This window comes from Sapajus apella, unplaced genomic scaffold (assembly GCF_009761245.1).
Source record: "Sapajus apella isolate SASKATOON/1434 unplaced genomic scaffold, GSC_monkey_1.0 scaffold40, whole genome shotgun sequence".
Lineage (NCBI taxonomy): Eukaryota > Metazoa > Chordata > Mammalia > Primates > Cebidae > Sapajus > Sapajus apella.
The window spans coordinates 1855737-1871499 of NW_022436980.1; the positions used below are offsets into that span (position 1 = coordinate 1855737).

The 15763-nt window shown below is 39.4% G+C and overlaps 1 protein-coding gene across 4 annotated transcripts in view; it reads left to right on the forward strand.

The window, feature by feature from the left end:
• The window catches only part of TMEM39A (transmembrane protein 39A), a 32817-nt gene extending 21240 nt beyond the window's left edge, over positions 1 to 11577 (forward strand). For 2 of the 4 annotated variants that reach the window (XM_032298979.1, XM_032298980.1), the window contains exons 6-9: positions 4556 to 4904; positions 5700 to 5887; positions 7764 to 7884; positions 11095 to 11577. In XM_032298979.1, coding sequence (XP_032154870.1) covers positions 4556 to 4904; positions 5700 to 5887; positions 7764 to 7884; positions 11095 to 11328 — 892 coding nt within the window. In that variant the 3' untranslated portion in view covers positions 11329 to 11577. Of the gene's footprint in view, positions 1 to 4555; positions 4905 to 5699; positions 5888 to 6724; positions 6906 to 7763; positions 7885 to 11094 lie in introns of those variants that run through there. The other 2 variants (XR_004275433.1, XM_032298981.1) reach the window with 2 other exon arrangements.
• Positions 11578 to 15763: the final 4186 nt, after the last annotated feature.

Here is a 15763-nt window from a genome sequence, read left to right on the forward strand (position 1 = left end):
CCACTTCTAATTCTAGTTTTCTTACTTTTTCTACCACATTTGCAGTTACTTTCTCCATTGACGTCTTGAACCCCTCAGAGTCACCCATGAGGGTAGGAACCAACTTCTAGATTTGTTCTTGTTAATATTTTGACCTCCTCTCATAAACCACAAATGTTCTCAATGGCATTTAGCATGGTGAATTCTTTCCAGATGGTTTTTAGTTTACTTTGCCCCCCTCCATTGGAGAAATCTATCTAATGCAGAAATAGCCTTACAAAATGTATTAAGACTTGAAAATCAGAATTACTTTTTGATCCATGGCTGCAGAGTGGATGCTATGTTAACAGGCATAAAAACAACGCTGATACATCTCCATTGGAGCCTTTGGTGACTAGGTGCATTGTCACTGAACAGTAAGTAATTTTTTTTTTGAGACTGAGTCTTGATCTGTCACCTAGGCTGGACTGCAGTGTCGCGATCTTGGCTCACTGCAACCTCTGCCTCCCAGGTTCAAGTGATTGTCCTTCCTCAGCCTCCCAAGTAGCTGGGACTACAGGTACGTACCAGCACGCCCGGCTAATTTTTTTGTATTTTTAGTAGAGATGGGGTTTCACTATGTTGGCCAGGCTGGTCTCAAACTCCTGACCTTAGGAGTGATCCACCTGCCTCAGTCTCCCAAAGTGCTGAGATTACATGCGTGAGCCACCGAGCCTTGTCTTAAGTAATATTTTTAAGGGAATGTATTTTTCTGAGCAGTAGGTCTCAACAGTGAGCTTATTCAGTAAATCATGCTGTAAATAGATGTGCTGTAATCCACATTATGTTGTTCTATTTCTAGAGCACTGACAGAGTAGATTTAGCATAATTGTTAAGGGTGGTAGGATTTTTAGAATGGTAAATAAGCATTGGCTGCCACTTAAAGTCACTAGCTGCGTTAGACCCTAACAAGAGAGTCAGCTTATTGTTTGGAAACTTTGAAGCCAGGCATTGACTTCTCCTCTCTAGGTATGGAAGTCTAGATGGCATCTTCTTCCAATACAGTGTAAGGCTGTTTTGTCACCATTGAAAAGTCTGTTGTTTAGTTTAGCCACCTTCATCGGTGATCTTAGCTAGGTCTTCTGGATAACTTGCTATAGTTGTTACATTTACACTTGCTGTTTCACCTTGTGCTTTTATATATTATGGGACAGCTTCTTTCCTTAAACCTCATGAACTAACCGCAGCTACCTTCCGACTTTTCTTCTATAGCTTTCTCACCTCTCAAGCTTCATAGACTCGAAAAGAGTTTGGGCTTTGCTCTGGATTAGGCTTTGCTTTAGGGCAATGTTATGGCTGTTTTGATCTGTCAGACCATATCAGCAAACTTTCTCCATATCAGCAGTGAGACTGTTTGGCTTTCTTACCATTTGTATGTTCACTGTAGTAGCAGTTTTAATTTCCTTCAAGAACTTTTTTTTTGCATTTACAATCTGGCTAGCTACCATAAAGAGGCCTAGCTTTCAGCCTGTCTGGGCTTTTGACATGCTTTCTTACTAAGCTTAATGATACCTAGGTTTTGATTTAGTGAGAGACGTGTGACTGTCCTTTCACTTGAACACTTGAAGTCCGTTTAGGATTATTAGTTGGCCTAATTTCAGTATTTTTGTGTTTTAGGTAATAGGGAGGCCTGATGTGAGGGAGAGAGATGGGGGAATGGCTCATTGGTGGAGCAGCAAGAACACACATTTATCCATTAAGTTGGCTGTCTCATATGGGTGCAGTGCGTAGTGCTCCAAAGCAATTACAGTAGTAATATCAAAGATCACAGATCACATAGCAGATGTAATAGTAATGAAAAAGCTTGAAATATTGGGAGAATTACTAAAATATGACAGAGATACAAAGTGAGCACGTTGGAAAACCCCCAGATATGTTTGATGCAGGGTGCCACAAACCTTCCATTTATATGAAATACAGTATCTGGGAAGCAAAATGAAGTGAAATGCAATAAAATGAGGTCTGCCTGTGTTTGTCTTCTTTACTTTTAAGAAGTTGTATAATCTACCTTTTATCTAAACTTCAATTTAAAAATTAAGTGTGAGAAATTTAAAATACTGGATTATGACAATAACTACATATTTAATTTCTTGTTTATTCATCAGTTAAAATAAGAAAGAAGCCCTTTTCTATCTTTTTTCCCCTCAGTTCTTAAATAGCTTCTCATCAGGGTAAATTAGTCTAAAGTCTAACAGTTGTGGTTTCTAAGTATATCTTGAATTGGTCCATTGCTCTTCATAGTTTGTACTATTACATTATAAACCTTCATCTGGTCTTCTGATAATCCATTCTTCTTCTCCATTTCATTTTATTGTAGCTAGAATGATTTTCACTATGGGAAACTTAATCATGTTACTATCCCTCTTTAAAATCTTTAATGAATTATTCCCCCCCCTCCTTTTTTTTTTTGAAATGGAATCTCGTTCTGTCACCAGGCTGGAATGCAGTGGCACAATCTCAGCTCAGTGCAACCTCTGCCTCCTGCGTTCAAGCAATTCCCATGCCTCAGCCTCCTGAGTAGCTGGGACTACAGGCATACGCCACCATGCCTGGCTAATTTTTTATATTTTAGTAGAGATGGGGTTTCACCATGTTGGCCAGGATTGTCTTGATCTCCTCACCTCATGATCTGCTCGCCGTGGCCTCCCAAAGTAATGATTATTTTCTTTACCTTACAAAGCCCTCTATGGTGTAAGCCTTTGATATTACCTTTCTTGCTTGTTTGTTTCTCTTTCTTTTTTTGCAATGGAGTTTTGCTTTTGTTGCCCAAGCTGGAGTCAATGGCACAATCTCGGCTCACTGCAACCTCAGCCTCCTGGGTTCAAGCGATTCTCCTACCTCAGCCTCCCAAGTAGCTGGGATTACAGGCGTGTGTCACTGTGCCCAGCTAATGTTTTGTATTTTTAGTAGAGACGGGGTTTCTCCATGTTGGTCAGGCTGGTCTTGAACTCCTGACCTCAAGTGATCCACCCACCTCGGCCTCCTAAAGTGCTGGGATTACAGGCGTGAGCCACCTCGCCTGGCCTCCAGTTTCTTTTATTCTACTATGTCAGTTATCTATTGCCACAATAATGCTGTAACAACCACAAAACCATAGAAGCATACCACAATGTGTATTTATTGTGCATGTTGTTGGGGTTAGAAGTCAGGAGGCTTGCTTGACTCAGCTGGGTTCAGCCACATATCTGGGACAGTTGGAGTTGTCAGTAGTCTCAAAAATATTCACTTCTTTAACCAAGTAATTTTACTTCTGGAAATTCATTGGTACTTCTAGAATTTTTTTTTATTAATTAATGGAACATTTATTGCATACTTAAAGTATGTTTCAGCCACTATCTGAGGTACCAAAGTTATAGCAGTGAATTAAGCACATTGAATCTCTGGTTCATAGAGCTTTAAATTGTAGTGAAAGGAAGATTGACTAAGAAAGAAAACAAAACTACCCCAAAGTTAAAAATTGAATAAACATGGTAAGATCTGTGGAGAAAAATAAGCAGGAAAGGAGAACTAGGGTCACCTGTGGGAATGGGATGAGTGATATAGTAGGGAGGCAGGAGGGTTCCCTACTGAGAAGGGGACATTTGAGGTGAAGGACAAGCTGTACTAAAATGACCAAACACACACAGATGTGTTAGGAATATCCTTATCACATCGTTATTTATAGTAGTGGAAAATAAGAAACAGCCTAAATTTCCACCAAGAGAGAAATGGGTAAATTATGGTATATCTGTATGAGAATGCTATAGCATCTTTAAAAATTGCTATAGAAGACCAGGCATGGTGGCACATGCCTGTAATCCTAGCACTTTGGGAGGCTGAGGCGGGCAGATCACAAGGTGAGAGTTCAAGACCAGCCTGGCCAACATGGTGAAACCCCATCTCTACTAAAAATACAAAAAAAAATTAGCCAAGTGCGGTGGCAGGCACCTGTAATCCCAGTTACTTAGGAGGCTGAGGCAGGAGAATTGCTTGAACGTGGGAGGTAGAGGTTGCCATGGGCTGAGACCACACCATTGCACTCCAGCCTGGGTGGCAGAGCGAGACTCTGTCTCAAAAAAAAAAAAAAAAATTGCTGAAGAAAATTATTTAGACATGAGAAAATAGTATACAGGGAAAATAATTTATACACACATTCCTGCACACATACAAAGTTAAAACAGCAAGATACAAAATACTTTGTACTGTATGAGGCCAAACATGAAAGGAAAAAAGCATGTATTACTATATATAAGGTTTACAAACTTTGTATTGGAAATATGTGCATCCAGTTATAACAGTGATTATTACAAGGTAATGTATGTTTTGCCATTGTGAATTTTCTGTTAGTTTTTAATATTCTGCAATGAATGTGCACTGCTTTTATGGAAAGAAATTGAAGAGCTTCCCAGATAACGAATCAGCAAAGTCCCTCTTGAGTTATGTTTACTCTTGTGGGTCCTGACTATTTTATTGACATAAGTTGTAAGTTATATTGACATAAGTTATAAGGTGTGATTTTAGGTGGTATCTGGTCTCATTTTCATACTTTGTTTTACAGGTTTGGTGTTTATGTTCCTCTTTGCTGTTTTCATCAAGATAGTAGAGCTCATCTTCTTCTCACAGACTATAACTATGTGGTTCAGCACCAGGCAGTAGAGGAAAGTGCCTCGACGGTGGGAGGCTTGGCCAAATCCAAAGACTTTCTCTCCTTGTTGCTGGAGTCTCTAAAAGAACAGTTTAATAATGCCACACCCATCCCCACCCACAGTTGCCCCTTATCTCCAGACCTCATTCGCAATGAAGTAGAATGTCTGAAAGCAGATTTCAACCACAGAATCAAGGAGGTTCTCTTCAACTCCCTCTTCAGTGCCTACTATGTTGCATTTCTCCCCCTGTGTTTTGTGAAGGTAAGTGGTTATCTTACTTTTATGTGCTCCCTGGATTTGTGTGTGAATTACAAAAACTGGGTATTTCTTGTTTAATCCCCCTTTTCTCTGTCTCCCCTTTGGCAGCCTGGATGGTGGAGTTCGGCTGCATCTGGAGTGCACTAATACCGCTCCTGGTTGGCGGATAGGTATTTCCATATATGTGATGCACCCGTGGTGGTTCCCTCTTTTTTTCTTTTCTTTCTTTTTTTTTTTTTTTTTTTTTTTTTTTTTTTTAAAAAAAAGTATTTTTAGTTTCTGGGGAGAATAAAAATGTACTTAGAATCAGTATGTAGTAGCTTGAGAGGACCAAGGTTTTAGTAAAACTCAGCCTACTGTGGTTGATTTTAACATGGTTATCAGGAGTTTCCTTGAATTTAACATTTATCTGAACTTCAATTTACTTCAGTAGAAGAGAAAAATGATCTGGATGTCACTTGGGCCCAAAATCTTTTGGGACATTTTAGTGCCCTTTCTTCATCCATTCAGAAGTACTTCTGCAGCTGGAATGGTCCTTCAGAGAACACTCAGTTCTTCTAGAAAGGAAACACTTAAAATATGATTGCCTCTCCCTCCCAGCCCTAACTCATACAGCCAGAAAGTCAGGTTGAAGGATTGTGGAGGACTCTGCTCTTGAACTTTCTGCACGGACAGCAGGACCACCAGAGCATGTGTGACTCAGTGTGGCATTTGTCTGCAGGGCGTATGTACACGCACCCATCCCTGCCTCTTTTTACCAGTGCATGGATCATTTTTCTTTCTTCTGATCTCTTCCAGAGTACCCAGTACTATGACATGCGCTGGTCATGTGAGCACCTCATTATGGTGTGGATCAATGCTTTTGTCATGCTCACCACGCAACTGTTGCCATCCAAATACTGTGATTTGCTACATAAATCAGCTGCTCACCTGGGCAAGTGGCAGAAGCTGGAACATGGGTCCTATAGTAATGCTCCACAGCACATGTGAGTAAGCTAGAGGGTAAAACCATGTAACACTTTCTACATGCTGCTGATCATGTTTATTTGCTTTGTATGTCATTCTTGTTCTTGGCTTTGAACATTTAATTTTTAATTTTTGTCTTACATGGATGCTTATCATCATGCTAAACTGAACACAAGGGACATTAACTCATTTCCACCCCATCCCCAGCTCCTCCTTAAATGCGTTCTACCTTTCAGCTGCCCTTTACAGTGTGTACTTTGTCCCCCAAGCAGTGTATTTGGAGTTCTCTTTCAGCCTTATCCATTTGCTCAAATTCAGAGAGTCATATATTTTATTTCTTTTTAGAAGACTTTAAGATTTGTCTTCTCATCTTCATTGCCACAGCTGAGTAGTTGGCATCTCACACCTGAAATTTGCTTCTCTCATTTTTTCTTTCTAATACATGCAGTTTTGTTCTAGTAATTTTCCTTGACTGTGCTTTTTTACTGTTTTCCCTCTAAACTCTCTACTGAATATTCCCCTGCTTCTCCTGTATTTGAGAACTATGCCTGATTGTGAGTTCTTTGGAATAATTTTTCTCATTGTGTCCCCTTATCAGTCATTACTCCATATTGCCCCTATGATCGAAAATGGCTAACATTAGGACTGTTTTATTCTGTCACTTCTGAGTCCTTCATCATACTTTTCTTTCAGACCCAAACCATCTTCATCTTCCCCCTTTTATAATTTGAACATTTCACAAATTTCAACTCCTAGAAATTTTTCCCTAGTTAAGTGGGACAGATTGAGGTGACCTTCCCTTTCCCTCTCCCACTGAGAGTTCTCCCTTCAATTATCTGCCTTGATGTCTGATACAGATTAGCACAGGCCTTCAAGCCCAGGAACTGAAAGAGATTGGGCCAGGCTGAAAAGAAACCCGACTGTGGGCAAAGGACAGATTTCAATAAAAATTGAAAATACAAACCACAGTACTAGTACTGTACATCTTCAGGCTACTGATGGCACATGGCCATGAGGTGTATCATCACTTTAATGCTGGTAAGTGTGAGCAAGGCCGGTGGAACATTTTCTGAACTGGGAAAGGTTCAGGGTGCTAGAATTTTTTTTTTTTTTTAATAACATATCTAAACTGCCTCCCAGTTCTTATCCTTGGAAACTAACCTTTCCAAAATCAGGAAGAGATGAATTAACTTAGATTTTTTTTTTAAAGCTTAACCTGAAGATCCCTATCCCCACCCAAACTCCATTATGCTGGAAAGAATGAAGCTGCTTCTTTGGTAATTTCTTTTCCCCCCGAGAAACCTATATAAAAATAAACCAAGAAAGCAGTGAAAAGCCTGTGTGTGTGGCGTGTCTCTATGTTCTACTGTATACCTTCTTACAGTTGTGAGGTATTTGAATTGTGTGATAAGCAAACTGATTTTCTGTAGTTTTTTGGGATGTAATTCTGCAGTAAATGTTATTCTAGTTTGACAATGTGCTAATTTCTCCACTACTCTTATTACCATCAGCCTTCTTTTCTTGTTTGTTCCCTCTAGCATTTCTACCAGTAGACTCTGCTCACTTGGGATGGAGATGACAGTCCACCTGCTTACACACTATTTTCTAGCTTACACATTTATGTCTGCTCATTCTTCTTAAGCCTCTTAAGTCCTTTGACGTTGAGTTAACTGTATTTTTTTTGCAACCTCTGTGTACTATACAGCAATGAAATTAAAGTAACAAATCCTTTCCAAAACTACTCCAGCTTGACCATGGAATTAATGTATTTTTCAGAATTCAGGCAGATCAAGCCCTGGGTATTTAATTCCTTCCATAAAAACATAGCTGGCCTTATCAGATACTATCTTATCTGTAATTGCCAATATGCTAACATTGCATTTCTTTCTCCCTTAGTTGGTCAGAAAATACAATATGGCCTCAAGGGGTGCTGGTGCGGCACAGCAGATGTTTATATAGAGCCATGGGGCCTTACAACGTGGCAGTGCCTTCAGATGTATCCCATGCCCGCTTTTATGCAAGTACCGCTTATTTATTTTCAAACATAAGCTTAGGGGTAAGTGTTAGGAAGCCACTCCATGTGGAAACGCATAGCATAGTGTGTAACACATACTAGGAAATTATTACATGGTTATTATTGCTGCTAGCACAACAGTGGTCCCTGTACTTTGGAAATGTACTCTGAAGGGCAGTTTGAAGGTCATATACAATTATTCCAGTTTCAATAGCTTAGCTGGTTTCTCTAGTTACATTGGTATTTGTTGAATCTAGTATTACTCGAAACAAGTAGGCAATTATCTAAGACTCCTTTTTCATCTTACCATTTTTATTTTGTAAGAGTTTGGTTTAGTGGTATTCTTAAGATATATTGTATTTGTGTATCCACAGGTGATATCTGTGATATCCACGAGTATTAATAGTGTGGTGGTTTCATTTTTAGGTATTTGCCATTTATACATACTGTCTCTTTAAAAGGCCTTAGTTTCCTCTTTAGAAGTCAGACAAATGCCATGAAAAGGAAAAAGCTTAAAAGTTAAAAAAGGAAAAAGCAAAACTCAGCTTCTGTTCCATTGAACTCATGCCTTTGGTTATGATCTATTTGGTCTTTTCAGCCTTCCAGAAAATTGTCTGTACAAGGCAAAAGTATGTACTTATAAAAGAAAGGCCAGCTGACCAATTGGAGTGGGGAAATGTGGGTGCCTACAGGGGACTGTTTATAGTAAAAATGCCCAAAGTGCAGTGCATTGCTTTTTGAGGGGGGATCATATTCTAAACAAGAATTGGAGATCTTTTTTTGGGAGATGGAGTCTGACTCTGTTGCCTAGGCTGGAGTGCAGTGGCACGATCTTGGTTCACTGCAACCTCCACTTCTCAGGTTCAAGTGATCCTCCTGGTTCAGCCCCCACTGGTAGCTGGGATTACAAGTATGTGCCACCATACCCAGCTAATATTTGTATTTTTAGTAGAGATGGGATTTCGCCATGTTGGCCAGGCTGGTCTCAAACTCCTGACCTCAGGTGGTACACCCGCCTCTGCCTCCCACAGTGCTGGGATTACAGGTGTGAGCCACCACGCCTGGCCAAAAATTGGAGATCTTTTTTAAGATACTTGCATCTCTTTCTTCCTCTGTCCTTCCCATCTTCCTCTGTCCTTCCCAGATGAAGGAAGGTACATGGACTTTCTGGTTATGCAGGTGTTTGTTACTGAGGGACACTTCAATTAAATATTGGAAACTTGCACCAGGGCATGATGCTTGTAGTTACCATCATTGGGGAATGCAGGATGGGGCAGGTTGGGAGGAACATGGGGAAGGTGAAGGGCCCTTGAATGAGAGAACGACAAGCATCTCCTCCTTGACGTCAATGGAATTGCCTTTAGGTAGAGGAATGGACTCAAAGTACATGAGCATTTGATTTCTATATAGAATATTTAATTCAGCCAGCCGAATTCTCTAGGCCATTAATGACTTCTGTTGGTCCTTGCTGTCTCCTTGAGACCTATGATAGCCAAATAGTTGGCTAGAATTTTCTGCTTGAAAATTAAGTATTTTCCTTGCTAGTTTTGGGCAGTGGAAAAATCAGGTAGAATCCATGGGAAAAGGATTAGGCAAGTTGATTTATTACTGATTTTGCAGGATAGGAAAGATAGTTAAATCAGTGCTTCTCGAAGTGATCCATGGGCCACCTATGTAGAAATCACCTATCACCTAGCCTATTTTTAAAAATCACTATTTTAAAAAAGTGATTCAGGGCCCCTATATCAGACTTCTGAACCAGAATCTCTGGATGATCTCAGGAATTTGCAGCATTTGTGGATTTGGAAATGATTGTTAGGCACACTGAAATTTCAGAACAGTCATTTAAAATGTGCCTATCACTTATAGCTGTCAAACTCCAGGTTAAACATTTTCTTTTTCTTGAACCTGGAAAGTTTTTAAAGCTGTCATGATAATTTGGCTTTGTTCTGAGGAATAAGCTCTGAGATCTAAATTCCATCTAAATTAGTTCTTTTAGATCTGATTACTGCTGTTACTACCCCCTTATCTTCATCTAAATTTAGGATTTGATAGGTTAAGCTGAATTGTTAAATGTTCCTTTGCAACTTGTGACCTGTATCTGTATTCATAATAACTTTGTATTAGAAAACCAGAATTTGGCTTTTTAAAGTGGAGAATTTAGTGGGAGTAAATACAGTAGTAAGTCCTATTTTTAGTCTAATTCTGACTCATTTTCCCTTCCTTCCTTCTTATCCTGTCTTTGTGCACCCTAATTCTCAGTATCCAGAAAAAAAATAAGTAATTAAACAGCACAGGTATATGGTGTAGAGGATTTCAGTCAGTGACCATGGTGGATAAACAGTTTAAGGAAAAATTAAGAAACTGTTGTATTGATATTCAACTCGTAACCTCTCTTTTCCCAAAATTTGTCTAGTGTTGGTATATATGTCTTAGTTTACAAGCCAAGAATGGTTTTTACATTTCTAAATGGTTACATAAGTACCTATATAATGTCTTTAATTTTGCCTCTTGACTTATAAAGCCTAAAATATTTCTTAATTGGTCCTTTATCTAACCTCTGTCTTAGATAAATATACTTTTGTCTTATCCTAAATAAAATATATACCTAAGATACAATCTAAGAAAAATATAAGTAGTTTTCTTTTAGGCATAATCTCTTTTCTTTTTTTTTTTTTTTTTTTTTTTTTTTGGGACGGAGTTTCGCTCTTGTTACCCAGGCTGGCGTGCAATGGCGCGATCTCGGCTCACCGCAACCTCCGCCTCCCGGGTTCAGGCAATTCTCCTGCCCCAGCCTCCTGAGTCGCTGGGATTACAGGCACACGCCACCATGCCCAGCTAATTTTTTGTATTTTTAGTAGAGACGGGGTTTCACCATGTTGACCAGGATGGTCTCGATCTCTTGACCTCGTGATCCACCCGCCTCGGCCTCCCACAGTGCTGGGATTACAGGCTTGAGCCACTGCGCCCGGCCTTGGCATAATCTCTTTTCATGTTACAGGGGCATTGAAATAAAATTTATTTCATTATTTCTTGAGCAAAAAGAAAAAGGTTTTGATCTTTACAGCAAGAAATCCTGATTGATATTAAACAGATTTGTTATTATATATGGGAATCTATAAATATTAAATTATTTTAGAAAAATAAATGCAAGAATAACTACAGCCATTACTTTTCTATGAAATAACGTTTTGCTTTTTAACTTCCTTACAGTTCTTATTTCATCGACCATTAAGGCTGTTAAATCTGCTTATCCTTATTGAGGGCAGTGTCGTCTTCTACCAGCTTTATTCCTTGCTGCGGTCGGAGAAGTGGAACCACACACTGTCCATGGCTCTCATCCTTTTCTGCAACTACTATGTTTTATTTAAACTTCTCCGGGACAGAATAGTATTAGGCAGGGCATACTCCTACCCACTCAACAGTTATGAACTCAAGGCAAATTAAGCTGCCTCTCAACAATGAGAGAGAACTCAGATAAAAATATTTTCATACGTTCTATTTTTTTCTTGTGATTTTTATAAATATTTAAGATATTTTATATTTTGTATACTATTATGTTTTGAAAGTCGGGAAGGGTAAGGGATATTAAATGTATCCGTAAACAAGGTAATGTGATCTTTCATGTGTTAGTATATTTGAATAATATACTTATGAGAGGTATGCCTGTCCAGTAAAGAGATTGATTTGTTTGTATGGCTCTGGAATAACTCATTCGTTTATGAACACATCTCATGTATTACTTGACACAGTACCTTTAGTATATCTGCTTTCCTTTCAGTCCTCATTATCTGTAACCCTCAGCTGGCTAGTAATTACTACTAAAGGAAGGGAGATCGGCCGGGTGCGGTGGCTCACGCCTGTAATCCCTGCACTTTGGGATCCTCATGGATCACGAGATTAGGAGTTTGAGACCAGCCTGGCTAATGTGGTGAAACCCTGTCTCTACTAAAAAAAAAAAAAAAAAATTAGCTGGGCATAGTGGCGGGTGCCTGTTACCCTAGCTACTTGGGTAGGCTGAGGCAGGAAAATTGCTTGAATTCGGGAGGCTGCAGTGAGCCAAAATCATGCCATTGCACTCAAGCCTGGGAGACCATGTGAGACTCTGTCTCAAAAAAAAAAAAAAAAAAAAAAAAAGAGGAAGGGAGATCAATGGAGTTGTCTACCAACATCCATTCTCTTTTAATTCACCTAATAGTATTGGAATACATTGGGAAAAGAGTGGGTTAAAGTCCTAGGTGGGGTTCTCTTTGTTGCCTACTAGGAGGAAGCAGTAGGCTTCCTTTCTAAGATAGGGACTCAGCTGATCTATTTTACCCTGTGACATGTAAATATACTTTTGAATAAGCTACTATTCCTGAGGCTCAGGGTTTTGCTGCCACTTTTCCTGTTTTTCCACTTCTGTGTCCGAAGATTTTCCTTTAGTTGTTTGAAATAATACTTTGCAAGACAGAAAGTCTTTAGACTGCCCACATTCATGAAGGAGATGATGTATGGCTGGATCAGTAGGAGAAGCTAAGTGCAAATGCTATGTGAGATAGAGTATGAGTAGGTTGAAAATTCCACATAACTGGGAGAATGGGCAAGTCCTCAGCTGAACAATCTTGGATGTAGTCTAGCAGCAACCCACCTACAATGGCATTATGTTTGGAGTTAAGAGGGGAAGTGAAATATGAGAATTACCTACTGCTTTGTATTCAGATAATTTATATCCAAAATTTGTGTTTTAAATTTCATACTCCAGAACTTTCCATGTTTATGGGTATTAGCCCTTTAAGTTATGGAAGGTGATATACTTAGCCCATTGATGTCACTTGTCATCTAAACTTCTGAGGTTTTCTTAGAGAATCTAAAATACATTGTCTTATGTTTTCTGTGCTGAGTTTGGTTTGTTACAGTGTGAAACTTCTGGTAAAACAAAAAGATGAAGTAAAAAGACCAATCATGTAGTTCACAAGCTGGCTCTGAAAACAATTCTTGCAGAAGAGTTCCCAAAAGGTTTTCACCAAAGGAAGCATTTTGAGGAGTGTGTATGAAACCAAGGTACACAATACCAGTTTTATGTTTAAATTAATAATTGTTTCCTTAAATATTTTGATGTATATACTTTTTTTTTAGGTTACATTATTTGGCAGTCAGTCTGAGTCTCCTCAACCATTCAGCAAATCTATATTAACCACCAGGCACTATATTAGGCCCTGGGGATATGGCAGTGAATGAGAAATGCAAAGGTCCTACCTGCACAGAGCTTACAATATGCATGCAGGTGAGGGAGTTTGGTGGTGCAGAAAATACAGCAAATAAATTTATGTATAATATAACATTTCCTGGTAGTAGTGTTAAGTGCAATAAAGGGAAATCAGGGCAAGGAAATAGTGGTAAGAATGGCACTGCTAGAAGGCACCTTTGAGGAGATGATTTTGAGCAAAGAAAAAGCAAGACTGAGTCATATAAATAGCTTTGGGGAAAATTCTATGTTACAGTAGCAGCAAGGGCAGTGCCTTGAGGTAGGGACAATTTGGTATATTGGAAGAATAGCAAGAAAGTAAGTATATTAGGTTAGTTGCTTTTTAAAGTAGTTCAGTGTAAATATAGTGGTTCTCGAGGGAGGGGTGGGAAAGGTAGGAAATATGCCATCTCTCTGTTCTTTCCTTTGGACCTTGAAAATACGCTTCTCTTGGCAGCAAACATTTTGATGAGATTACTCGGCAGCTTAGAGGAAAATGGGTGGCATGGGCACGGAGGTTTCCCTATCTAAATGGCCCCAGCTTGGCTCTAGCTTGGAAAAGTAACCCAGATAATCCTGATTAGAGATAACAGACCAGTCTTATAAACTGACATGCCCCTTCTGGCTTGACCTGTCTTGGTCCTATCCTAAGGGAATAGCACAAGACCAGATGCTACTTTGGCTAAATAAATGAGTGGATATAAGAAATAAATAAAAATTAATTTTGGCTAATGGAATTGCAAAGTCCCTCCTACCCTAACCTCCAGATATGGCAGCATAAGGGACATAAGACCATTTAGTTCAATATGTTCCTACATATTCCAGCTGTTTTTTGTTTTATTTTTGTAGGGGCCACATTCATGGAAGAGAGAAAAATAAATAGTTAACCTGGATATCCTATTATAGTTCATGTAAGAGAAGGGATACCTATATTTGCTCAGTGATGGTAAAAAATGCATAACCATTAACGAATGACCTTTTTTTGTAATTCTTTCTTGGGAATTTAAAATGATTTTGGAAAGCATGGTATAACAGAAGTTCAGCTGGGTGAACTTGTGATACTGGAAGAAGAAAGAAGATACTTGACTAAGGTGGGTAAATAAGGAGTAGAGGAGGGTAGTTGACAGGAATAAGTGCAACAGGTTTTCCTCAATATTCCTCAATATTCTATTTACTCTGATTCTGTGCTTATATTCCCAGTCTTCCTTTCCTTCTCCTGTCCCTATCAATTACCACCACTGTCACCACTTCTGCCATTTTTTTTTTTTTTTTTTTTAAATTATTTTTGTTTCTATTAACTGAGCTAGCCAGGCATATTTCTATGTACTGGGCAGTTATATGCTAAACACTACTGGGTGCCAGAGACAGTGATATTCAAGTTCATAAATTAATAGAAGACAGACAAGTAAACCAATTGTCACACAAAGGTATTCAGTAATAGAAATATGTATGAGATATGTAATATCAGATCTATTAAGAATCTTGAATGTGAAGCCCAATAAAGCACACTTTTAGTAAGTACTGCAAGTAAATAAGCACAGATATCTTGGAACTTTTGTAGACAGAAGACAGCTAATGAAAGATTTTAAGCTGAGAATAACTTAGGATCCAACAGGTTCTAGTTCCCAAAGTAATCTCTAGGTCAGCAGCATCAGCATCACTTAACTGGAAACTTGTTAGAAATGGGTATTTTCAAGCCCCAGTCCACACCTACTGAGTAAGAAACTCTACATGGAGCTCAGCAATCTGTTTTAACAAGCTGTCCAGGTGATGTTGATGTTTAGGAATGCTGAAGTTTGATAACCACTATCCTATCTCAGACAACTTTGACATCAGTATGTAGAATAGGTTTGGAGATGGGGCAATGTCGACAGGACTATAAGTAGGAGATTAGTTAGCCAACTGTTTAAAAAGCCCATGTAAGGCCAGACGCAGTGGCTTACACCTGTTATCCCAGCACTTTGGGAGGCCAAGGTGGGCAGATCACCTGAGGTCAAGAGTTTGAGACCAGCCTGACCAACATGGGGAAATGCTGTCTCTACTGAAAATAAAAAGTAGCTGGGCATGGTGGTGTACATCTGTAATCCCAGCTAGTCAGGAGGCTGCGGCAGGAGAAATGCTTGAACCTGGGAGGCCGAGGTTGCAGTGGGCTGAGATCCTGCCACTGCACTCCAGCCTGGGCGACCGAGCAAGACTCTGTCTCAAAGAAAAAAAAAAAGTCCATGCAAGAGTGGAAAAACAGTAAGATGGCAAAGTAGGAAGTCTCAGGCTTCACTTGCTTTCATAGAAAGTTCAACTAGCAACTCCACAGACTAGAACATCTTTTTGAAAACCCCAACCCTTAGAAACTAGTCTGATAGTGTGGTCCATAAGGCTGAATGAAATCTGAATTCAAAGGGTAAGAACAGGCTCACTTTGACTATATTGCTCCCTCCCTTCCCCCAAGTTGACATAATGCCAGATGGAGAATTATCTAGGCCAACTGTTTATACAGGGAGGAAAGAAAACCAGATCCAGCCTCCCTAGCATTCTAAGATGCTTCCTAGAAAACCCACTCTGGTCTCATCTCATGGGATGTTCTAGGGAAAACAGCATGGCTAGACTGCCTGGAGTCAGGTGGAAACAGAAAAGAAGCACAGGTGGTAGTGACCAACA